Source organism: Lates calcarifer, linkage group LG18, assembly GCF_001640805.2.
Source record: "Lates calcarifer isolate ASB-BC8 linkage group LG18, TLL_Latcal_v3, whole genome shotgun sequence".
NCBI classification, from domain to species: domain Eukaryota; kingdom Metazoa; phylum Chordata; class Actinopteri; family Centropomidae; genus Lates; species Lates calcarifer.
Genome location: NC_066850.1, coordinates 8,240,787 through 8,267,208, shown reverse-complemented (window position 1 = coordinate 8,267,208; position 26,422 = coordinate 8,240,787). Strand labels below are relative to the sequence as shown.

The window sequence follows — 26,422 nt, the reverse complement described above, 5'->3', positions numbered from 1 at the left end:
CAGAATATGGAAGGGCAAAACACTTATCTTTGTGAGGGAAAAACTTTGGGGAAAATAATAAATAATTCACAAAGTTTCATGGCAAGAAAGACAGATGGACTTCTAAACCTGCATTTTCCCTGAGGAGGAACTCACTTATTATTATTTATATATTACAGATTTCACATTCACAAGAAGAACAGGAAATACCATTACCTTCTATCATTTCTTTCTTTCTTTCATTTCTTTCTTGTGACAGTGGAAAATCAGCAGCTAACACACACGCAATCACCAAATTAGCTTTGTTTCATGCATGGTAAAGTTTTGTTATCTGCTGACCTCTTTATCCAGAATTGGTCCATACTCCACATAGTCATTGATGAGGTGGGCTGGACCCATTATCTGGGCCTTGATGCTGACCCAATCCAGAGAAAACATGAGGGAGTACAGTTCCTACACAGCAAGAGAAAGATGCCATGAAAAAAGAAAGACAGACAGTGACAGCAATGGAGGAAAAAAGAGAAAGACAGACAGATGATGAAGAAATAATAATAACTGTCATCAGTTCTCTGTCATGTGGGGTGGATGTCCACATCTAAATATAGTGCATGTGTATTAGTGTAGGTACGGGCAATATGCATTAAATTAACATTACCATTCTAATCAGAATGCTTTTCCTGTGTGAAAATAGATGATCAATAGAAAAAAATCTAATTAATGTTCAGTAAAAATGAACTGTGGTCCACTATAATGCATTACATCAGAAAAAAACAAAAGCCTAAACAGAAACTTTTGTTAGCTTTAAAGTACAATTATCACTAGTTTTGTAAAATAATGATTCCGTATTTGTGTGTGTGTTAGTCTGTGTGTCACCTGGGAAAGGTTGGCTCTGGCCATGTGGTAGGTCAAAAATCTGATCCAGTAAAGACATTCTTCATCTCCCGAGGTGGGAGGATCATCTCTGTAGTGCTGCTGATACTGACGCACCACTTTCGTGTGGAGGTCTCTGAAATTGATGAGAATATTCAATGACTTGTTAATGTTTTAATTATACCCACTTTACTCACCTGTGCTTACCAACACCTCTTAGCTGTTGTTAAACCACTGCAGTAAATCAGCTGACATAGCCTCTTAACTTTTCCAAACACTGGAAACTTAACAAAAAGACTGAAAGTTTGAGAACCCACCTCAAGCTGGGTGCGGTTCTGCTCCACCAAGAAGTCCAGCTGGAGGTCATGGAGGTAATACAGGTATGGTTTATTATGACTGTCCACAAAAAGCAGAGATTTGTTGACAAACTCCTCGAGGATGTCCTCCACCTCCTCCGGCTCCAGATCCCACAGAATAGACAGCACCTAGGGGAAAGAATAAGATTGTATCTTATTAATGTGTAATGTTTGAAGTGATGGGAGTCCATGCCCTTATTTTTTCTTAAAGGATAAGTCCTGTACAAGTAGCCGAATGAAACGTGTTTGGCTTTCAAATCCAAGGCCACAAAGAGAAACTCGTGTAAGCATTTTTAAGGCCAGTTATGATAGAGAGCCAAAACAAACTATATCGAACACTGGTTGTGTAGACAAACCTTAGCGGGGATTTTAATGTCCTTCTCCAGCACAGTGAGGTCCTTATAGAGCTCTTGATGTTCATCAGGCAGGACTTCAATGCTCGCAGCCATGGCCTGGTCCAGGGCGTCATAGTCATAAGACGATGACTTCCGTATACGCTTGAACTGCTTCTGCTGCAGCTGGCAGAGGTAGTAACGCCAGCGGTTGGGTTTCTCTTTGAGCAGAGCCCCGATCAAGGACACCACCAGAGGGGAGCCTGAGATGGAGAAGCAGAAAAATGGACGTGTGAAAAATATAGCTCCGTAAAAACATAACACATAGGAACAAGGTCTTACTAATATTTTCTGATTCTGTTGAAGATTCATTTACATCACCAATATTTGAAAATACAGAATTTAATCAGGTTTTTGTTTTCTTTTATAATCCAATGACAAATATTCAAATATTTTAAATGTTTATGCCAAATTGTACATAAAAATATCATTTATACTGGGAAACAAAATTACTGATTGCATGTACATTATGTTTGAGCTTACACACCTTTACATTCTCTGACAATGCTGCGAGCCTCCTCGGGTAGTCCTTGGGGATTAGTTTTAGTGTACAGAGCGAGGATCTCCAGCCCTTTGTTTTCATCCAGACCACTGGCCACTTCCACCTCATATTTAGCACCTACAAAATAAAAGCACACATTTTGTAGGCACAACAGTCTTTACCAGAGTAAACTCAATCACAGAAGGTTTCATTCATGTACATTCATATGACCATAGTAAACAACAGGTTACATACCACTAACTGAATCAGTAAGGCTTCTATTTCTGGTGGTCAGAAGTATCCGACACTGGATATCAAACACCTTCAGCACTGTACTGTCCCAGATGTCATCTAGAATCAGCAGAGATCTAAGAACCAGAACAGAGAGAAACAGCTGATCAGATGCAGATAAAACTGGAATGTGGTCACAGCACCTAACAAACACAGTAAACACTACATACTGAAATCAGCTGACCCTCTTACAGTTATCAAACCAATTATAATAATTATTTCATTTTTTTATTATTTATCTTTACTTTAAAAGCATGGTTTGATTTGTTTATCTTGTTTAATACTGATGATGATATTTTATATGTTTGGGGACTGGTATTAGGTATTTGCTGGCACATCATTAACTCATTACTGTGGGACTAGTCCATGTTTACATTAACGAGCCAGATCCAATGAGATGGAAATTTGCATCTGAAATTTACAGCAGACAAAGGTCAACAGTAATATTTTAACTAACAACTGACAACTACATAAGGATTAACTGAGCACAGCAACCTCGGATATCTGCGCAGCATGAGGAAGCGCAATCGCTCCTTGGCTTCATCTAGAGAGTTGGGGGGCCGGTGGAGTGACTGGGAATCCAGGCTCTGTTCCAGACGGAAGCACAGTGACTGGATCTTCACCAGCAGGTCTGGTTTGTCCAGCTGGCCGATGGACAACCAGTGAACGCCTCCAGGAAAGCACTCTGCAGGTAGAGGCAGGAGGAGGGGGAGGGAAAAGACAGAAGTCAGAGAGGAATGAGGTGAAAAGTTACCAAAACTGACCACTGAGCAACCATGTTTGAAACTGTAACATCAGTAAGAATTAAAATCAGTCCAGGATTACATCACATTTTTATAATTTCCTCTCTCCTGGACTGTTTAAAAGTAACGTATGCTGATAGTTTGTGTTAAGCAGCATCAGCAAATTCACCTTCGATGATTCCCTGGTGCCTGACAGCCTCTGCAGCCAGGACAGATTTGCCTGAACCAGCCATCCCGAAGACGGTGACCCAGCCAGGCTCCTTCTGCAACCGGTAGAGTCTCTCTCTGACCCGGTTCAAAAGCTCTGGTCGGCTGACAAACACCACAGGCCTCTGTGGTACACCACCCTCACTGAGCACCATCTGGACTATTAAACAAACAGGAAGGGGATTGATCTTAAATGTGTAACAGCAAAAAACTTGCAACATGCATAAAATGACATGTACTAACAAGAACATTTAGCTGATGTGTTAACCCAACATGTCTGAACATCACAACACAGTCCCACGACCAGCAGCTAATACACATTAAACTCAAAGACTTCCACACACTGCACCTATGGCTCCCCCATTCCTCACCATGAGGTGTCCAGCCATCAGAGGAACTCTTATGGGCGTTTGCTGAAATCTGCGGCAGGTCGTCATAAAGCAGGTTGGCCAAATCATCATATGTCTCCTTAACCAGGGCGTTGTAAAAGGAGATGTAGGCACGGTTGTCTTTCCTGAGCAGCAGTTCCAGCAGAGCCACAGCCTGATCCTTCCTCGTTGGCTGGTTAGAGAGAGAGACAGCAGAGATGAGATGTGGATGTTATAATATGCATTTAATACTTTTAAAGGGAAATCTATGCTTTTAAACAGTATGTATAGAAATGCATATAATTATCTGAAACACACCGCATAAAACAATAAAAGCATGAAAAAAAGGAAAAATTCTATTTTACTTCAAAGTTTACTGAGGAGGAAACACGGAGATAATCTGTTCATATGTTCCACTATAGACCACCAAATCTGCTGACTCATCATTAAGTCACTCTGGTTAAATGCTAATTAAATGAGTAAAAAATAATCTGAGAGCCGAATGTGAGGAGCAAGTTGATAAGAGCTGTGTCCATAAACTTGATATCCTGCATAAGAAATGGCAAGTAATGTGGGAAAACAGCAGAGATGGCATGAATCAGTAAATGAAGGGAGGAGGAGGGATGACTCAGTACATGTGCAATGACAAAGTCTGAGAGGAGGAAAGACTGCGTTAAAATCTATAAATAAAAGGATAGTGAGTAAAAATATATTGCATTGACTGAAAAAAATAGTATTCTTAGACATGTTTATCTTGATAACTTTAAAAAAAGCCAAGACACAACAAGATACAAAAACCTTCAGCAGAGGCTCACCTGAGTCCTGATCCTCTCCTCCTCATCCACATTTATCACACCATCACTGATCATGTGATCCATCAGGTATGAGGGCTTGATGTCTTGTTCCAGTCTGTGGCGAAAGCGCAGCAGACAGCTCCGTGCCCCTTCCTCCATTGTCATCTCTGCACAGCACACCAACCATGCAGGATGCTGTTGCCCTGCAAATTCATAAATTCAATACGAGGAGAATGGGTGAATTGTGCTAAGGATAAGCGGATCAGACCAGTGAGGGGGATTCCACTTTTCTGGGAATGCTTTCCACAAGATTTTGCAGCCTGGCTGCAGGGATTTTCACCCCAAAAAAAAAATATGACTGCCATATTGAAACGAAAGAGCCTTACCCAAACTGTTGGTATAAAGTTGGAAGGGTATAACTTTGTAAAATAACTTTGTATGCTGCAGCATTTAACTCCACCTGAAATCCTGGGTTCAGGTCCAGACATTTGTCACGTTATGTTCTCTTTCTCTACAGTCTACTATCTAATAAAAGCTTAAAATACTTTTGAAAAATGTCTTGGGACTCAGAGAATATAGAGCTGCAACACTGTGTTGTTTAAAACAAAAAAAAATATCAGGAAATATATGAATAATCGATTAATTGTTTGAAAAAGCTAGGAGAAGACTGGCTCAACGGGCTCAAAGAAACCCTAATGGCCATCTCCCACTTTTGTTCGATAAATTAGCTGTCAGATAAATCGCCAATGAAGATAAACTACCAAAATATACTAAAGTATGTGGACATATCCGTCCACAAAGTGTTGTAACTATGTCACACGAAAGCGGAACACGAAGATGAAAAGGCAAGTGCTTATCAGCTGGTCACAGAGGCCTGACTGAGGTGAAACACAGAGTACAGTACAGAGGTGACATTTCATAGACTTTCAGCTGACTCCTTAACAGTTTGCTCTAAAGTCAAAGTTTAGATAGCTTAACGTTACCAACATGGTTAATATGACGTTTGTAAATTCATTTCTTCTTAACTGCGCCCAGTATCGACAATATGATTTAAGGACAGCTACTTTTTGACAGCTTTGAAGTTCCTGTCCGTGAATGCGAAACTGAATATTGATACTGGAGGAAAGGCGAAACTTAACTCTGGTTACATACTTAACCGTGACCTTTAATCTTATCACTAACCAACTGACACACTCATTTCAATACTTGTCTCGACAAGTTCACTCACTCTGCCCTGTCAAAATGAAACAAAGAAAAAAAACACTGATAGATACTTACGAGCAACTTCTTTCCTTTAACGATTAAGGTGTATGTTGAACTGTATATGGCTGTAAGGTGAAGTCACGTTTGAAAGTATCCAAGGTGTAAAAAGGCAATTTGTGGTCCTGTCAACGTTATACTACACGCCCAATTTTGAAAGAAGGAGTCTTCCTGATTCACAACAAAAACAACTGCCCCGGTGTGAGATAGCCAATTGCGTGGCGGGATTTGGCCCATGTGACCGATGAGGTCATGCATGTAACGATTCTGTAACTGGGCAAACTGATGCTGCCTTCAAATACTACTATTATGTTCGTCGATATACAAAACAAATACGAGCTCGATAAAAGAACGAGTTAAATACACACAAACGTGTTTTTCTAATGGCGGCAGTTCTGTTTTAAAATGAAATGGCACACGAGTTATTACTGCTTCTGCGGCAAACAGAGGAAATGTACGTTTTTTTAAATAAATTTCTTTACTTCTGATTAAGATAATTAATTTATATGTGCAGCACTTTCATTCTTAATGCTGTGTGTCTGCTTAATATTGCATCTCCACAAATTTTTGAATTACAATATGTAATATCAGGTATGCAATTGTGTTTACAAATCGTAATTGTAAGAATTCCGGAGTGTATTTAAAGGTAACAGTGCTGCCTGGTGACAGCAGGAGATGAGAGCATGTTTATTCCACAGTACAGTGATGCACTAATAATGCGCTTAAGTAGCCATAAACAGATTAACCGCATAATGCTGTGAACATATAACCTTGCAGTTGGACGTGGAAAGCGGTACTAATTTTCGAATGATATGATTTGTAATTATGAGAGCCATGTTTCAATTTAGAGAACATACTGTATTAGCAAGGATATAAATCTCAAATATATTTTTTAGGCTGGTGGTCATAATTACCTTCCTGTATGTCCAAACACTGACTTGTTGTTTTTCATAGTAAAGACATAATAAAGACATGCTCCAATTTTTGTATCTTTTTTACTTTATTATATTAACTGTGGTACAGAAAAAAAGAACAACAACATACCACATTCTGTGTAAACTTTAGTTAAAGTACATAACTGCTTTTCTTTGTGCATATTTAGGTCTGCTGGAAATTTTGGACACAAATCACTTTGAGTTCAGCACCTTCCATTTCCCAACGGGTTTCAACAGCCAACATAACAATACTGTAACAACTACAGTACCTCAAAATGTAACAAATGTACTAACTAAATCAATATAACAGGTATTCCGCTAGCAAAGTGTAAGTAAAAGTATTGAACATACAACATATGACAAATACTCCAACAAAGTACTCAAGTATAAACTAACATGACATAATCCCAACACAAAGCTACTCATGCAGACAACTGTTATTTCATTTTTCAAGAAGTCAAAATCTGAAACAGCTTTTTTTTTCAATTTCTATTTATATTTTTGCTGTTAAATAACATCAGTGGATTAAAGAGAATAGAGAGAGTCTAGGTCTCTTGCTGATAAAAACAGTGAAACAGAGAAGATTCAAAAGGGCTAAATGGGGCTAAGTGGGAAAGGAGTTACCTCACGTTTTGCATTATTCATAGTCATAGTAAACTATAGTCAAATGCTACTCTGCTAATTTTCTTAATATATATCCTTGAATTTTATTCCTATTTGCTTCATAAAGCTTACTGTATGTAATAGACATACTAAGGTTTTGCCCTTGTTCCCCTATAGACTCCCTTTAAAATAAAAAAGTAGAGTTTGATAATGTAGGGTCACTATTAGGTTCAAAAATGAATCACTGTAACACTGGTGGTCTAGTTTGAAGCAGTGAATGTTCATAGGAGAGCATATCTTAGAACATTTATCTCAAAGGATGCTGGTCACATTAAATGTTGACCACGTGGTGCCTACACTGCAGTGCCTTCACTGCTAAATGTAGTAATAAAAACTACACTTACAATACACTGAGGGTAACTCCAACTATTGGAGCACACTGGCTGAGCAATGCAGTAGTGCTGCATAGCTCTTGTAGTACCTCCTTAAGGTTCAGCTATATCTAGTAGCAAAAAGACTCCATAGACTGCATGAGCCAAAGTTTGGTTTTAATTGGAGGTGACAGAGTGCTGAGCTACGTTCTGAGGAGGATTTTCCGCTGGTGGGCTGCTGCTGAACATCAGCTTCCTCATGATATCCGCATAGAAGGGTCCATAGACAGTCTTGTTATAGTTGACCAGGGAGATGAACTTTGCTCCCATAAATGATAGTTCAGGCTTGATGGCAGTCAAGCCAGCTGGTACCTGTTCAAGTTTGGCCTGGGGTTTAGGGTCACAGATGAGCGCCATGAAGTACTGCTGCACTCGATCCTCTGCACAGAAATTAAGAGAATGATATGAGGTTAGAAAATTCCAGATGGGTAGATTTCTGGCTTCACTATCATCTCCATTTTGAGTAAAAAAGTAATTTGTATTCTCTATTCTTGATAAACACAACACCAATGTATTTCTCTTACAATTAAATTGTAAAAATGACTCAAGCCACACAATGACCCCTGCTCACTCTGTCTTACCAACTAAAGTTCGGATGGGATTATCCCTCTCTGTGATGCCGCAGATCTGGCCTGTGAGGGTGGCCTGCAGCGCTGGGGTCAGTGCAGGGTAGTTCCTCTCTGTTAAAGACTTGTTGAGCTCACAGCAGATCTGAGTACTGACGCCCTCTAGTGCCTCTTTTAGGTTAAAGTCCCTAAAGACAAAGGAGAGGGGAGTTATGGTTTGAGCTCCTATTTGATGTGAAGCAGACAGTATGTGATAACCACATGGAAACAAAAGTGAACTGACGGGCTGTGCATCCCATCCAACAGCACACTGGTCATCCTCTTCAGGCGGTCAGACAGAGAGGGCAGACCCTGGATAGGCCCTCCAACGGTGCTGTAGACGATGAGCAGAACCTCATTCACCGCCTGATACTGCTGGAGCTTCCACTGAATCTCTCGCAGACGTGCCTCATCTGTCATCCAGGTCTAAAGGGGAACCAGGACAAAAGACTTAAAAGAAGAGTTTGAAATTTTGGGGAATGTGCATATTTGTCTTTTTGCTCAGAGTTAGATGAAAAGATGGACACTGCTGGTGTAAATATGTAGCCACAGCTGAGAGGTGATTAGCTTAGCTTCAACAGGGAACAGCTCTGAAATTTCTGTTGTTGTGTTTTTTAATGCATTTTTGCTTCCATGCTAATTCACATAAGAATTAAATGCTTAATGATTACAAATAGACATGTAGAAAAGATCCTCATGTACCGCTTTGTGTGTTATCATTTCCCCTAAACTGAGGAACAGGAGTTTGAGGAATCTCATGGTTCCCTGAGAGAATGTTAATTTTTCACATGATTTTTCACAAAAAGCACTTCAAAAATCTGACCCTCTCTCTCTTACAAACACAAATTCAACACTGTCTTACCTCAGGCAGTGGGCCCTTATCATCGTCCCATGTGAGGATACGGAGGAAGGCGGCATTGAGGATCTGGAAAGGCCCTGGCAGAGCTCGCTGTCCTTTCCCCTGAGTCTGTTCTGTGGGGATGTTGGCTGACAACAGCTCCTCCAGTACTGACTTAATCCAGGAGGTGGTGTGGTCCAACGCATCTGAGGAAAGTAGTCAGTAAAACATTATAGTACTAGCCTTTTTTTGTTTTGTGCTATTCCAGTATATTCTCATACAACATATCCTGTTCTTGAATTTAGTCGGATTGTGCCAGCACCAAATATCCAACTCCACATGAGTATATTTGGCAGGTTATACACTTTCTAACTATCTAGCAACAGCATGGCAAAACAAAGCTCTAGTGAAAAGTGTTTTCTTGTTCACTTACTGGGTGTTTTTTCCAGGATGCTCTGGAACTTTGCCCGCTCATATTCAACACTCTGTCTCTGTAGCACAGGCCGCAGATTATCAATTGTAAAGTTGACCATGTCTGCCTTCATCAAGTCCAGCACACGGAAGATCTCCCTAGGGTGTAGAGACATTCAGCCACTGTGATTTTTTTAAATAAAAAAGCTCACAACATTTACATATCCTCCAGAATGACAATATGTTCTCTAGTAATAAACATTTTATGTCAGCACTGAAATGTTTTTAAATGCTTTAAACCCTCAGGATGTATTTACCTGAATAGTGTCACTATGTTATCTGTGCTTTCCCGCAGCTTCTTAATGTCCTCATCCCTCACCGGTGCACACATCTTGCCCATGGTGGTGATAATGTAAGAGGAGAGCCCTTGGATGTCTACAGCATCGTTGTCAGCCTGCTGACGAATTAGGTCCATGTCCAGAACCTCCATGATCTGGGTCCTCATTCGATTGGCACCCGGATTAAGGAATGACAGTAAGATCTGTCAAAAGAGGAAAATGACAGTTATAAAGGAACTTTAAAATTTGAGAAAAAAGTGCTGTAAATAAACATCAGGAGAATGTCAGTCAGAGCAACAGATCCAGTGAAGCTGAAGATTGTGTGTGCTGACCTCTCTGATCTCCTCCAGTAGTCTGATGGCCTGGCCGTACTCAGGTGGGTCATCATTCAGTTCCGACTCCAGGATGTCCCAGAAGGCCTTGTGGACGTTATCTCTAACTACCTTCCATAAACTAAAAAGAGAAATAGAGGATTTTATTTAGCTGAATATATTATATGTCAGGAGCAATGGTCAGTCAGTGCTGCTATCACTGGTAGGGAAATAACTGTGACATTTATCACAGAATAAAAATAGAAAGAACAAAAATATACTCCAGTTGATCATCATGAAAAATAATCTTGTGATTGCTGGTGGCAATCCTCTGCATAAATTTCTAAAGAAATTATTTTATTATTTTCCCTGTCTCCCCCCTCATCTCTCTTTTTCTCTGTTCTCTTTGTTGTCTTGTTCATTTCAGGTTGTCCTAAAGATGAATGGAAACAAACCGATTTCAATTAATACAGTAGAAAAGGTTGTGTGTGACATGCTCATCACTTCTCATCTATCTCTTTGTTGTGAGGGAAAATGGATAAAATTCAATCCAGATCCAAAAACATGTATTTGATTAATGGTTGTGCCTTTACATAACATACCGTCATAATATTAGAGGGATTTACATCTTTACTGAAATAATTCAACTGAATTCAAACTTGTGACTGCTGCTCTTGCTTTTTGATTTGGTTTGACATGATTTTTAAAAACAAGCTCCCCCACTTACTAAATTATTCAGCATTGTTTTTGACCGATTCACTTGTAGTTTGGCCACAAATGATGGTGTCTTTGGGTTTCTGCTGTCTCATGTTCCTTTGAAAACTCACACGTCAGTGTTGATTGCCAGACCTTTTTTATAGCTATTCAACAGCCAGACTTGCATTTGTAATTGGTGATAAAAGTTCTCTTTCATGAGGTGTACACATTTTTGTCAATATAGTGAAACATAGCACAGCTACAATAAGCAGCTCCCTCTGATCACTAAATCCAACTCATTCCACATTGCAGGAAAAGAAAAAACAAGTTTGTGTACTATGGTCCACTAAAAAAAAACTACAAAACATGATCAAAAAGTGGCTGCTATCACTGGTAGGGAAATAACTGTGACATGTATCACAGAATAAAAAGATAAATAAAAAGAACATGATCAAAAAGTGAAAAAATGGAGACATGAGATCTCATGCAGCTGGTATACCTGTCCTGAGATAGGCTGTCCGGCTCTAGATGGAAGTTGTGGTTAACAGTGATCTCATGGGCAAATCTGAGATTGGAGAGATCTCTGGCAGACTCCATGACTTCATCCAGCGTTAAGGTTTTGGGTGGACTCGCTGTGGGAACCAAATTGAACAAAGTTTGTGAATAAACAAATAAGTGTGCTTGACTGTTGAAGCTGCATGTTGGCAGTGGCGGTTATTCCTGGAATGTGACTCAAGATAAAACACAGTGCAGAAATCAAACTGACTAGTATGACTTTTCTGAGAGAAGAAAACAAACATGGACACAAAAATGAAAAAAAAAAAAAAAAAAAAAAGTCAGAGGTGGTCTGGCGGCTTTTGAGACCACTGGACCAGAAAAAGGGGTGAAGGGGCAAACTCACAGGAGGGTGTGCAATGTTTGCTAGAGCAGTCGCTGGTGAAGCTTTCACGGGAGCAGTCCAAGTCACTGGTCGAGGTCATACTGTCACAGCGCTCTGACGACGACTCCACATCACTGCCTTGGTCCTCACCGCTGGATGTGGAGGTGGGTCGCTCATCATTTAGAGGCATCTTGGGTTACAGCTGCACATGAGAAGTTGGTAATAATCCTTAGCTTCAGCAGAACATTTTAGCAAACTCAACCTGTTTAGAAAGTCACCAGTCAATGGATATTTTGTAACTTGGAAATTTGGAAGATTTAACTGGAAAATGTATCATTCCTACTTTTGTCTGGAAGCAGTTGTCAAGAAATCTTTAGTTCTTAGTATGTCCTAACAAGAACTACCGAGAACAGTAAAATACGTCTGAGGTCTGGCATCTTGTGACATTCTATATTTTTCTTGTTAGCAAGAAATCCCATTGAAAATACCAAAACCAACAATGTACATATCCTACTAACAAGTACTCCATTGTTTTTCAAAAGCTATTGAAAACACATAAATGAGGCTGACTGTCATACTGGATGTCAAGATCCTCCATTATAATGAACACACAGGCTGTAGATATTTTTGTAACAATCCCACATGCACTGTCCTACTACTGAAAATACTCACCAAAAAAACGTGTATTAATCTGCAGCTGAAAAAACTCCTCAACAAATGTACTATTTACTCCAGTAATAGCTTCAAAAGCTACAGTGCCCATTTTATTTTTAGGGAATTACTGAGGCTGAGGAACAATTAGGCTTGGAGCTGAGAGCCACAGACAAAGTAGGGAGGTCAGAAATTATTGAGACACAGATAATATGGGATTTGCGACAGTAACAAAACTACAGAATAATGTCTGCCCTCTCCTGCCTCCTAACAAGGTCCACTAAGAAGAAAAAAAGAAAGCATTACCTCAGTTTAACTTGTGCTTGTGTTAGAGGGAGAAAGAGAGTGTGACTGACAATGAGTGAGAAAGACATAAATTTTTCACTTCAGCAATAGTTGCTGTTGCTAAGGCAGTTAACAAAGTGTAACAAAAACACCAGTCACACTCAATAAACAACTAGCAAGCCAGTTACTATAGAAACAAAGATAGCTGCCTTGTTCCACAGTTCTGAGTTTAAACATCAACATCTTATTAAACTCATTGATGGTGCATGAAGTAATTCATTGGGAAAAAAAAAACAGTGTGTGTTTACTGCCACAGGGGACAACACTACCCAAAGTTAGGAAACAGACAGAGCTAATTTCCACAGCTAGGTTTAAACAACAGCCTGTATTCTATTCTATTCCTTCAGGATATAAAGAACACTGGACCCGGGCCTATCTGAGATCAACTGTGTCTCCAGGGCAACATGGGACAACAGAGGGCTTCTCAACAGTCAAAACGATCCTGTTAGACCAGTCCCTGTGTTGTCTGTTGTCCACGCAAACAAAAATACATTAGTATAAGCTGTTTGTAAGCGCAGGTTTGTAAGAAAAGTTTAAAAAACCTGAGCTAAAGCCAAAATGCTACTGCATGAATTCAGAAACTCAAACTTGAGGTATCATGGAAGTACTTAAAAATGATCACACACTGTAACATCTACAATTAAGCAGATCTCTGCCTTTCTAATATTATCTAAGACATGCAATGCAGGCAGCGTGACCCTTGGGTGTTCCTGTCTCAGTTATCTGCTACCAAAAATGAATGCACCCTCCCTCGCTGCTCTTTTGGTTTAAAGATAGCTTGAGGGGGGTGAGGAGGATGGGTGTGGGTAGTGTGTGACTTCCGTGTGCCCCTGCTGTGTTCGAAGCTCATTCATTACATCATCTGCTAGACTTGACAGCTAGGTCACAGCAACACAGCAGGCCAATTTCCAGAGATTATCCAGAGTGATGGGAGCAGTGCAGTCCAGCAAACTGATTACAGATTAAGTCTACTCTGTCATCTGCTGCTTCATTATGAGAAATCTTCTTTAGGTAGACTGAATGTTAATATATATATATATATATATGTATATATATATATATATATATATATATATATACACACACACACACACATACACATTTGACATACAGGGACATGCTTATTGGTTGAAGACATTTAGCATGGATTCATTTATTGTACACTGATTCTATTCTAAGATACAGTATTGTAATGTGATGAACTGATAGCAACACATCTGTAAGAATATCCTATATAACGTGCCCAAATTTTTCAAATGACTGTTAAGAGCAAAAACATGATCAGAATGTAGTTTCTATATGCACATTTGCTCTGCTACAGGTTGCATATTGTTACAGTAACTCCTACAGAGACAAAGGAAGCTTTCTGGGGTCCAGTTTTGACTGCAGCATAATGTAAACAAAGCAGTGGATCAGGGGGGCTGGGCTAACTACACAGGGCCTCTCGTTATTGGCTGCTGCTCCCTGTCTCTCATCCCAACATGGAAAATCTTTGGTTGCATAGCTGTGCACATGGATAAAAAAATATCCACACACGCGTAAGAAGTGGGTACACGTGATCCGAGCTACAGACCAAAACAAGAACTCTATGTACATTTAAAATAGTACATTTTATTGTTATGACCATGCTAGCACCCGAACAAGAAGGACAATAAGACTAAATGCATAACGCTCTTAATGCAGAGGACATTTGTTGTGGCTAGCTGCCAAACTCATCACAGTTGTTTGCGTTATGGTAGCTTCTTTGTTACTTAACCAAACACTCTAGCTAGCCAAATATAAATCAGTAATTTGGCTAATTTCACATAGCAGCTGTACTTGACATTAACGTTGACATGCAAGCTGTGAAATCTTCGACGACTGTACCCAAGTTTCCGCTTCAGAACAATACGAGGAATTAACGTAAAAGTTGCAAAAAGAGTCAGCCGACGGACTCATAATGTAAACAGAGTGAAAGGTGCATAACAAAAGCGACTTTTACCTCATTCAAGTCTCCGGAAAAGGAGACTGACACCAAAAATAGCACAGCTCTGAAGGAAAGATTCGCCGTCGTCCTGTACTGTTCGTCTCTGTTTAAAGGTCCTTCGTCCCCCAGCTGGCTTTCGAGGACAAACAGGCGAGACCATTTCACACATAGGGGTGTTCAGCCTCCGAACAAAGACGAGCACAAGGTCTGTAACCACGGCTCTAACCGCTTTTTAAAAATATAGGTTTCAAATTGTCAAACGTGTATCTAAATGTAAACTTCCCATTCACAAAAAGCAACATAAGACAGTGTTTTAAAATGTACCACCCTTGGTTGAAATGGTACTCTCCGCTCTGCTTCACGTGGGATATCTTTGTTTACGGATGTGACCTCAGTGTGTTCACAGCACAGTGAATGTGTGTGTGTGTGTGTGTGTGTGTGTGTGTGTGTGTGTGTGTGTGTGTGTGTGTGTGTCTATACCTAACAACAATATGGGGACAAAATTCAATTCACACTAGTTCACACTCACCCTCAAAATGTGGGAACAAAAGATGGCCCTAACAAGGTAAATCATTCCTCTTCATCTACTACTAACACGGCTACTGTTACAACTAGAATAAATAAGTAAATACACAAAAATTAAAAGGTGTCTACAAGAGGCTTTTAGACAAGTACACCACAAGTAGTATAAGGTTAGGCCCATAACTCAGCAGACATGTTGACTTGTTCTATTTAGAAAAGTCAAGTGTTACTAATAACATAAAGGTTGGGAGTATTCTATTCAAGTGTCCTAGTGAGCCATGACAGTGTGACAGTGAGTCAGCATGCACAATACCAGAAGTCTGAAACTAAAACAGCAAAAATTGAATTATTTATTTATATTATTATTTTGTTTTTTATCCTGCATGTGCTTTTCCTGATGTGATATGTCAAAATGGCCACTAGATGGTATCAAAGTCTCTTCCATTAGAAACAGAGTTAACTACAGATGCACTGGCGAGTGGCCATCTGTGGATAAAAATGTGCTGCTCATATATTTAAATAGTAGCAAGTGTTTCCATTGACAAGCCATTTGACCCCATATTTATATGTATTTATATGACTGTAAACATCTGAAATATCAGATTGCCTAACATTGAATGTGAATGCTATAAGAAGCTGAAAAAAGTCATTTTAGAAATATATTTAGATATACTTCTGCTTGCTTTAGTTGTACATAAATGTATTTTTTTCCAACAATCTGAGCTGCTACAATGCCACATAACTGGCAAGGAGATGAGGTGCCAGGAAAAAAAATATTTTTCTCCTCCTTCTCCTCCCTCTTCAGCCCTGATTCCACACAGGTAACACTGTCACCGTTAAACTGGTTGATATTCCTGTTAATATGTAACATCATGCAGTCTGTTCAAAACTACACCTGTAACCTGGAAGGTTAATCATTGACCTCTATGAGTGCTCATATCAGATGTTCACTGGCTGCTCATAAAACAGGTGGACACGAACAGTACATCCGCCATCATGGTGAAATATTTTGCTGCTTTACAAAGAGAGAAAACTTACGATAACCTAAATTACAAGTTGGTATAAGCAAAGTTAATAAAACAGGAATTAAAGATGACCTGTTTGTGTTATGCCAGTTGCCTTAATTTAGATTCCATCACATTTCATTAGTTAAGATTTAGATTATTTATTTATTTATTTGATATGTACATAACAATAACACTGGACAAACCAGATGCATTGCTTGAGTGTTTTAACACAAATGCTAAATATATATAATAATAAAATCAATTTGAATGTGTAATATTATTTGTAATACCATTATGTAAATCACAAACTGATGCTTCTGGTGCAGTTTCTGATATGACATGATATATAAACTGAATGTATGATATTCATTCAATGGTTATTTATATTTGAGAAATTAAATTCTTATTCAATTCAAATTCCTGATAGTAATACCTCTTGATGAAAACAAAATTCTTGATTCTTGATAGCCTGGATTTCATTTGACATGAAATTTTGAACATTTTTGACATCAAATCAATACTAAGTGGTCAAAAAAATAACAGATGTCATTGCACATGACAGATGCACACATAAAGATCTATATTAGCTCTCACCTCAAGTTTTGTGAAACAGTATTGTGAACAAGCAAAACAAAATTCCAGCCATGAAAGACAATGTCAAATTATTTAATATTATTATATTATTATATGACAAGAGTGAAAACCTTCCATAACTTATATCTAACAACTAATATTACAATTCAGTGTATTATGTCACCCTCAGCAAAGAAATTAATTAAAACCATAACATGCAGAATTTCATTGTGATTATAATGTCAGTTTTGTCTGTAGAAAACGGAGACACTTTAGATGAAACCTTATTCTCGTGTTATCAGTGTTATTAACCCCAGTACCATTTGTTAAGACCGTGAATAGTTTGGTATCCTCTGTTTTTTTGTAAGTAACTACACGTTTTGCAGGCGTGTTCTTTGCCAAACCAAGACATCTGAACTTTATACCTGTTTTTCCAGTTGAAGTATTTCATGTATTCAGTATGATTTTGGTCGAGGTAAAATAACCTCTCTGCCAGCTCCTTTGGAGTGGAAAAGTCACTGACATGAATGAAAGAGTCAGGTGGAATATGGTCCTCATAATTTTGTCTTGGAGGGCCCAGAACTATTGGTACACTTCCTAACTTCATAGGACTGTATAACTTCTCAGTGATATAGTCTTTGTAAACAGAGTTTTCAAAGGAGAGGTAGAATTTACAACTAGATACTATATCTGTGTAGTCTTGATCACTTAGATGTTGACCAAAAGCATTTCCAAAAGCTTGTATATTGATGTGATTTTTCAGTTCATTGTAGTACTGAACTCTTTTGTACTGTGTTTTCCAGTTGCTCACAACCCAACAGACCAACTTGTTCTTTTTTGGCAGTTTGAATTTCTCATCCTCAGATGTTATTCGCACCAAATACCCATAAGGCACAGGAATGCTTGAATCGAGGCGATAATTGCATGTCAAGTTGAACACGTTGTCAACTGCGGGGATTGGAGCTGAGTTTGCAGGTGACTCCATATTTGACCACACCCATTTCTGAAACCAAGGACGTGGCTCTTTTGGTAAGCCTGTTCCCTGAATGTCCCTGTGGTGGAAGAGAACCCCGTGGGATTTGTTGTAAAGAGACCTGTTGTCTGTCAAGTGGCATCTTGTGATATTGAATATACTGCAGCTGAGATCATACTTGAAGCCAAATGGCCACATCCAGATTAACAGAACAGTGTCGGGCTCAGCATCCACTGCTGCAACCTGGGTCTTCTTGGTGTCACTCTGAGGTGTATTGAGGTGCTGCTCTGATGAACAGTTTGAGGTTGAGTCCTGGTCCTGTGCTGTCTTTGCACAAATTACTGTCGGACAAGTTTTGTAAATGCCTAGAGTGGGAAGCTTGATATCAGGCTTGTAGTATATAAAGAAAAGGACCAGACAACATGCCACCATGATGCAACAGAGGGAAAATTGGCGCAGGGAAGTCTTCTGGCCACCTGAGGAAGACATGGCTCAGCCTTGGAAGGAGAACAGATCTGGTTAAAATAATAAACCATTACAATTTCATTTCATTTTCTGACTCTGCCATTGTAATTTCCTGAACAGTTACAGAGTGAAGTACGTTTATGAAAGAGATTTATTGTGTATTGTTTCTCTATCTAATCAACTGGTCAGTTGACTTAAGTACACATAGAGTCAAATGTTGATCTTACTGAGCATTTTTCAAGATGTTTTCTTTAATATCTTATCACTAGAGGTAATCGTTTGCAAGCTGTTGTCTTCCATTTTTCACCGTAGGAATAATAAATATAAGCATATAGTAGAGTCATCATCAAAGATGCAATGGTGAAATATTGATGAAAAACATATATATTCATGAAAAAATATAGAAACTTGTAGTTTCTCTTTACTAGAATTAAAATGAAGAAATAAATATAAGCCAGTGTCTGATTAAAGTTAACCTTTGATTTTGGGAATCGCCCTGTGAACAAATAAAACATTGGTGATTAACTTTCTGATAACAAATCCCGCTCTCTTGTTTAAATACAGTGTCAGCCTGACACAGACATACAGAATGATATCATAAATAGGACACTACATTCTGACTTGACTTAATAAAAGAAAAAAACACCCACAAACATTTTTGCAGTTAGTAATGTACACTTTTTTATATTTTGCAAAAAAAAAAAAATCATTTGACTAATTTGACAGTCCCTTGCCTTGTCACGTCCAGTGCAATGACATGATGGCATCCTTCATGACACATCCCATAACTTATGTCAAAAGGTATTGTGTGTCTCAAGTTAGTTTCTAAGCCCTCTGTCAAAGGCATTTCTTCATGTGCCTTCTTTGCACAAATTGTTGGCAAAGCAAAAAGTAGGCATTATTATTGGTCGAAACACAGTCGTTACTTTCACGACTGTCTGTCTTATAATTTTATTGATTGATGCACATACTCCAGCTTTCCATCTAGATTGATCACAACATAATATATGAAGAATAAAGACAGATTAACAAAGAACTTTTTTTTTTTTCTATGGAAAGAAAGTGAAATAATTGTTGACAGTTAGATAAGGATATATATTTAAACTTATGTAAACAAGTTGATCTTATATCTAAAACAGAACAGAAAAAAAACTCAAATTGGGATTAGTCATCTTTTTTCTCTCTTCTGGTTTAGAGGCTTGAGATGAACATACAAGCAGATGTTGCCACTCAAAAGGTGACCAGACACCATAGTGATTTTACTGTACTTTTTGTCAGATGAAAGGTCCTTGAACCTATATCTGTATCTGATAAAATATAGAAATAAACAAAAAGACCTGCTACAATTTAATTCTACCTGTGAAATACGATCCAAACTCATGGCAGCCATCCTAAGACTTAAGCAGAAAGTATGGCAGCTTTATTTCACTGGTGTGTGACTAATGCTTAATGAAATTCTGGAGATGGCTACACACGATAAACAGCAACCACAGCTTTGTTCAACACAATGGACAAGAGATTTTTTAAATTTCTCACAGGTTTGGTGTAGACTACTCACTGCTTTTAACTTTGAAAAATGTTGACTTAAAATATTTCATATTATAAGAGTCCACTGAAGCAAAGTTAAAAATGTAATACGAAGCATAGACCAACAATCTCACCTTGATGTAGAAAAACTCTTGCAAAACAAATACTGCACAACCCTTTGTGATAGCGCAAATCCTGTAAATGCCACAGACAAAGTATCGTCCTGTCTCCCTCTCCTTCCAGGTACGAGCCTCATATGTCCGTCATTATTTCACAAACTGATGCTACACTGTAAAGACAGGAAGTTTAGCGGAGTCATCTGACTCTATAGTGATGAAGTACACCGGTGTCAGGGAAGTGAACCATGCTCGAAACCAGGTTCTACTGTGATTCAGTACAGATAAGGAAACAGTGTTTGCTTGGGTAATAATTGTTACATGTTTAACCAATAGAATAAGGACCGCACACTAGACACCAAGAGAAGAAAACTTCCATATGAGACATTATTTTTCATCAGGTGCACAGGCTTGCATTTTATTTCTGGAGTCCAAGCAAGCTCACTTGTGGATTATAAATATGATGGTATATTAGAGAGTCATCATCAAAGAAACACAGGGAAAAATACTGAAGAAAAACAGAAATATTCATTAAAAATATATTTTTTTTCTTTTTTAATTAAAAGATTAAATATAAATCAATTTCTGGTCAAAGTTAACCTCTGCACATTGATTTGGGAAGCACCCTGTAAATGAATGACAAAAGTCATAAATTGTCTGATAACTGACGTTCAACTGCAGTTCTCAGTCTTGACACAGATACACACAATGATAGTATAATTATGATCTGACTTGAAATGGGAATGGTGTGCCTCAAGTCAGCTACTAAGCCCTCTGTCAAAGGCATTTCTCTGTGTGCTTACTGTGCACAAAATGTCGGCAAAGGAAAAAGTAGGTAAATAATTAACATATGGTTATCCAGGTTAGATAAGGGAGATGTACTTTAAAAGAATAAAAGTTATATCAAATAAAATATTTTTTTTTCAATTAAAAATCTTATGTAAGCCCAAGTTTGATCTTAAATCTAAAACAGAATAAAAAACATGTAAAATTGGGGTTAGTCACAACATAATATTTAAGAATGAAAGAGAGGATCTAATGAAGAACTTATTTATTTTCTTTCTAGACAAATGAAAGCCGCAATAGATGTGGTTTGACTACGTTCTGACTTGACTTAATTTAAGAAAAACATATTTTTTAGTCATGCTTTTAAAAAAAAATGATTTGACTCTGTTGAGAGGGTATAGAGTGCCTTGCCTTACCGTCCCCTGTGTAAATAAATGATGGCATCCTCTATGACACATCCCATAACTTATGTCAATGATTATTGTGTGTCTCAAGGTAGTTACTTAGCCCTGTGTCCTGTAATCGCTTGCTCCTATGTCCTTTTACCTTGAATGCGTTGTTTTCTTTGTACAACTACTACTAGCTTGTCTAACAAACAATTTTAAGCACAGTTTTTCTAAAATATAAGCATAGATTAGATACAAGTCGTAAACTGATTGCAGTGCGTCTTGTAGCCTGTAGAGGCAGCGGCGCGCAGCCTGCCAGTTATGTTTAGAAGAAGAAGAGTGTGTTTACGTCACACGGACAGGGCATGATGGCGGTTGATTTGACTCCTCGGTTCAGAAGGCTGAATAGCCAAACAAGAAGTTTTCGTCATAATATACAACACGGTAAGCTTTGAGTATTGACTTTAAATAAGTTTCAAATCAGCTTATCTCATTTATTTTAATATAACCAGGCAAACAGAGCACAGTATTGTAAATAATAATGGGCTCGCCAGTGTGTAGCAGCCACTGACAGATCGCATTCAGCCCCTACCGTGCTGTTGTTACTGTTGTTTAGGGAAAAATATCTTTGTTAAACATGTTTTATACAGCAGAGTTTTGGGGATACTAACATTTAGGGATCTGCATATAGTTTCAAGAGGTTGTGTAGAATGTATTCAGATCTATAAGTAGCAAAAACACACTGAAAAACAAACAAATAAACAAACACGTCCTGCAGTGATAGTGTTCTTACAGTAACGAAAGGTAAAAATAACGTTACTTCTAATGCAGAATGCTGGAATAGATCGAGATGGAGCTGTTTTTAACTACTGTAAGTACTGTCGGATAGTTTAATAGTGTATCTCAATTACTAATTATTACAATAAACCTAACATGTTTACCAGAAAGCTGTATAAATACTGCAGCCTGTTTTGACCCCCTTTTTCCTTGAACCCCTGTGTCTCCTTATAGGTTTCTCAGGGCCCTTTGGTGCCACTCAGCTATGGCACAACATCATCCAGGCGCTGCAAACCCAGGTGGAGGTGCGCCGCTGTAGGAGGCATCTACGCGTTCATGCCGAATGTTTCACAGGCTCAGATGCTGTGGATGCTGTCCTCAGTTATTTGATGCAGAATGTGGTGTTTTGCACAAGTGAAGTGTCTCGCCTCAAAGCTGCTCGACTCTGCCAGGCTCTGATGGAGGCCAAGGTGTTTGAACCAGTGGGCACAAAGCTGTTTCGCAGAGACAAGGAAGTGGTCTTTGAGGACAGCAGCTGTAGCCTTTATCGTTTTCTGGAATATAAAGCGTTGGCCGGCTCTTCCATGAAGGAGTGGCACAGTACTGACACAGAAAACATGTCATCAGAGGAGGTGGAGATTAAGAGGAAGAAGAGCTCCAGGTTAGTTCAGAAGAATCATATTCACATTGTCATGTTTTTGTTATAAATATCTGAGTCTAAATTATCTTTAATTTTTACTTTAGCTTTGGGTTGGCTGTTTGTTAATCACCAAATTATTCTCTCTGCAGGCTGAATGAACTGAGAACAATCTCCAATCCTCTTGCTGTCGGACCATCAGATAGGAGGGTTGAGAGGCTGCTGAGGACCATCAACCTGCGGCCCTCCATGTCCCCAGCTTTAAACATGGCCCCAACTTCCTCTGCATTTCTGTCCAAGGCTGGTAAGACTGAGCTAGTCAGTCAGTATTTGCCAGTAGGACTGGTGAACAGTCTGTGCAACACATCTACAAGAAATGACCTTTTATTACCTTCTTGAATCTTGTTTCTTCATTCACAGTGGTGGATGAGGTTTGGAAGCAGCAGACACTGCTACAGCTGCTGCAGATAGTGGAGTTGCCCATGCTGGACTGCATCCTCACCTCTCCTGCCAGGGTTCAGACTCAGGCCTGCAGAGCTCCTCTGTCCACCCAGGACCTGGTTATCTCCAACACATGCCTGGAGAGAGAGCTGCCTGACTCCCTCAACTTGCCTCAGTTAGTGCTCTGATTAATACTTTTTGCACATTGGCCATAATTTAATCCTGCTAAAATGCAAGAATTAAATGAGATTATGCTCTGCGGTTAAGATAACAAATGTTAGTTCATATATTCTACCTTCCCTACAGTGACAGCAAAGTGATATTTTCCTCACCTAGTTTCATCACCCTTTTATCTCAGGTTGGATGCGTGGCTGTCGGCAGCAGCAGACTGCTTGGAGCTCTTCCCTGACCAGCTGATTGTGGTGGCAGGGGAACAGCTCAGCCAAAAAGGCAGTAATACCTCTGTAGAGGATGGCAATGCAGAGCAGATGGCAAGCCAAAAGAGACTGCTCTTCGACACTATTTCCAAGTACTACAGTGGACAGGAAAAAGCTTCTCTTCTCTCAGGACGCTACCTTGATATACATGCTGCAATTCTGAATCTACTGGGTGAGAGTTGTTTTCACACAAAGCATTAACTCAAAGCGCCTTTGAGCTTTGATTTATTTTCTGGCACAGTTTTGTTCAAGTCGTGAAGGTCATGCCTTTTTTCTCTCCCTGTGAGAATCTTACCTCTTAGCTCTCTCTCTTGACTGTTTTTTTCTAGATGGGGGGAAGGTGCAGGATGCCATCAGAGCATCTCAGTTGTGTTTGCGGCTACTGGAGACAAGTGTGAGAGATGAACTGCGGAGACTACTGGCCTTCATGGCAACAGCGGCTCACCCAGATGCCAGCCGTTTGCAAAAACAGGTAGCTCACTAGTCTCCTTCTCCATACTACACCATCAGCTCTACAGCTCTGTAGCTCTGTTTTTTAGTACCATAACCAAGGTGTCCATCTGTAACTGATTTTCTGGTATGTTTCCTTTCAGATTGATAACAGGGCCCTGGTCTGCCGCACTTTTCAGAGAGCAATTGTCCAGAATCATGAGCTGACTCGATCCCAGTGTGAAACCCTGGTGCTGTTTCTCATGGACAATCACACTGAGCTCTTCAAGGTACACATCTGTTCTTTCAGAATTGTTATGGAAATTCTGAGTAAGTGATTATGTACTGTAGACTGCAGATCAACAGACATTTGTTGGTATGTCAGTGTAATTCCTCACAAATTTGCATTCAAATTTTCTTTAAATTCTTTCTTCTCTCTCTTCCTGTAATGAATACAGACTCCTACGTCCCTTATTGAAGCTGTGAGGAAAACACTGAGGACTATGCAGCAGGGAAAAGACCCTGATTCAATTGCCAGTAAGTCAAATACAACTTTCTTTACACCATTACATTAAATAACAGCTCAGCAGTTATACATATAGACTTAACCTTTCAAACTTTCTACATAGAAAAAAACCCCACCTGTATTGATTTATCTTGAACAAGAGATTATGGGAAGAATTTGACTAAAAATGTGAAGTGTTTTGTCCACATGGAGGCACTGTTGCTCCAGATCTACATCAAAAACTAATCACTTCTTTGACCAGTGTACATTTATGCTCCCATCATTCACCCTCCCTACTGTGCTTTGCAGCGTTCACCTTCTGCCAGCAGGTGACACCACAGGAGTACGAGGACCAGCGTGAGGCTACCACCCTGGAGAGTCTCAAACAGCTCCTTCATGACATTTCCTCCAGCAAGAGCATGCCTGTCAAGGAGAGGAGGAGGCTGCTCAAAGAGTTTGAAAAACATCACCCTGTGGTTTTCCTCCAGCATTTCTCCAGCACCTTCTGAAAAACACAGCTGGAGGGTATTAGTTTGACTTCCAAGGTGCACTTCACAAAGCCAGTCTGCAATGGTACAGCCCTTACACAAAGAATGATACTAATTTATGCACGCTAACCTTATAATTCTGAAGGCTTTAAAAAACTGGCATAGAGCCACACCTCTAATCTCACCTAATGTCTCATATGTATAGATGGACTGACATCTTAGGTGACTGTCAGTGCAGCTGCACCTGTAATATGTATAGATGGTGTTCCTGCAGCTTTATTTAATGGGTGTAGCTTCTTCAAATTCCTTTAAATCACATGGGGCTACAATATTTGAGGTTTTATTTGTAGTTATGCTGTTATGTCTTTATTTTTTTTTAATGTCCTATATCACTGGGTGCATTATCTCACTGATGGAGCGTTTTTTGTGATATACCTCTATTTGCTGAAGGTGTGGGCTTAACTGTAGTTGTGACTGGTTTTGCACTAGTTTAGAAACAATGAATTATCATTGTACCTGAAATACCAAGTGTCTAAATGGGGGCAGTCTATGAGAAATGAATAGTGTTCAAAGAGGGAAATGAATAATGTTCAAATAAGGAATTTATCATTTGCACCATGTATTGCTCTGAAATTGCCATGAAATACAAGTAAGTTATAACATGCTAAGAAGGGATCACTGGAATAAAATACGTTTTAGTTTCAGTTGCCATTTAGCCAGCAGGCTGTAATCAATATACAGATAATGTACTAACTGATTGACTTGCTGCAGGTGTGGGTAATGTATTTAGATAAAGCTAAAGTATTATCCTTATGAGCTATTTAAGTTAGGTTCGTTGGGGCTTTCAACAGTTAGTTGTTAGAAGTAATGCTGTGCACTTTGATCAGGCATTAATATTTCTACATATTAAGTGAAAAGTAACGGTATTATAGCAGCCATTTTGTTTTTTGTTTTCAGTTTTACTGTAGCATGCAATTGTGTGGTTGAGGAAAAATACTTGTAATAATGACACTAATGTAGTTGAATGAAGTTTAACACAGCATGTAACTTGTTTTTGTTAGAGATGAAGCACAAAGGTTTTTCATCTGTAAAAATCTTAACATGGAATTTAATATGAAATGAAAGAAAGGGTACAATAGTGTGTTAGGCTAACCATAGCTCAGGTTAATATATTTTATTTTAACTGTATGGGTATTAAATGCTTTTAGAGCCAGTGACTTGATCAAATATTCTTTAGTTGTAACTTTTTAGCATTTTACTTGAATGAGGCATAATAAAAGGCTACTAATTTAATCATTGGTTAAGCACAGTGCCTGGATTTTAGATGTTGGATTTTATTCTTTTAACTGATGAAGCCATGGTCATACAGAAGTAATTTATGGTCTAATTTTACATCAGTCAGCATCTTTGTTCTTCACACTGAAATCGAGTTAGAATGCACTTTATGCTGCAGAAACATGCTTTACTTTCTGTTCAAATAACATATCTAATAAAAGTTTAATTGAGCTCAAAGTGTTTGTGTTCTTATTCTTTAGTTTTCCTTCTAACTTGAATTATACAACCCATCAGGTTATGTTTTCTAAATAGCCACTGCAAATTCAT

General features: G+C 38.9%; 4 protein-coding genes across 4 annotated transcripts in view; 1 reads left to right on the top strand and 3 right to left on the bottom strand.

Moving 5' to 3' along the window:
* apaf1 (apoptotic peptidase activating factor 1) overlaps positions 1–5,928 on the bottom strand; it is a 38,336-nt gene extending 32,408 nt beyond the window's left edge. Inside the window, 11 exon segments of the mRNA XM_051077606.1 lie at positions 319–432; positions 853–983; positions 1,163–1,334; positions 1,562–1,800; positions 2,085–2,216; positions 2,334–2,446; positions 2,865–3,054; positions 3,282–3,479; positions 3,691–3,880; positions 4,503–4,684; positions 5,760–5,928. Coding sequence (XP_050933563.1) covers positions 319–432; positions 853–983; positions 1,163–1,334; positions 1,562–1,800; positions 2,085–2,216; positions 2,334–2,446; positions 2,865–3,054; positions 3,282–3,479; positions 3,691–3,880; positions 4,503–4,646 — 1,623 coding nt within the window. The 5' untranslated portion in view covers positions 4,647–4,684; positions 5,760–5,928.
* A 791-nt stretch (positions 5,929–6,719) lies between these two features.
* Positions 6,720–14,894, bottom strand: tcp11l2 (t-complex 11, testis-specific-like 2). Its single transcript, XM_018685645.2, has 10 exons — positions 14,767–14,894; positions 11,811–11,991; positions 11,409–11,541; positions 10,235–10,355; positions 9,882–10,105; positions 9,587–9,723; positions 9,178–9,359; positions 8,560–8,741; positions 8,292–8,464; positions 6,720–8,090 (listed from the first exon to the last, which is right to left on the bottom strand). Exons 2-10 carry the CDS (start codon positions 11,977–11,979, stop codon positions 7,828–7,830), a joined length of 1,584 nt encoding a protein of 527 aa, XP_018541161.1. The 5' UTR covers positions 11,980–11,991; positions 14,767–14,894; the 3' UTR covers positions 6,720–7,827.
* Positions 14,895–16,458: 1,564 nt separating this feature from the next.
* Positions 16,459–20,171, bottom strand: LOC108889252 (4-galactosyl-N-acetylglucosaminide 3-alpha-L-fucosyltransferase 9). The gene is made up of 2 exons (XM_018685617.2): positions 19,953–20,171; positions 16,459–18,323 (listed from the first exon to the last, which is right to left on the bottom strand). Exon 2 carries the CDS (start codon positions 18,313–18,315, stop codon positions 17,161–17,163), a length of 1,155 nt encoding a protein of 384 aa, XP_018541133.1. The 5' UTR covers positions 18,316–18,323; positions 19,953–20,171; the 3' UTR covers positions 16,459–17,160.
* Positions 20,172–21,443: 1,272 nt separating this feature from the next.
* On the top strand, positions 21,444–26,326 carry depdc4 (DEP domain containing 4). The gene is made up of 9 exons (XM_018685619.2): positions 21,444–21,550; positions 22,118–22,544; positions 22,673–22,824; positions 22,941–23,136; positions 23,320–23,570; positions 23,728–23,870; positions 23,992–24,117; positions 24,286–24,364; positions 24,642–26,326. Exons 1-9 carry the CDS (start codon positions 21,472–21,474, stop codon positions 24,839–24,841), a joined length of 1,653 nt encoding a protein of 550 aa, XP_018541135.1. The 5' UTR covers positions 21,444–21,471; the 3' UTR covers positions 24,842–26,326.
* Positions 26,327–26,422: the final 96 nt, after the last annotated feature.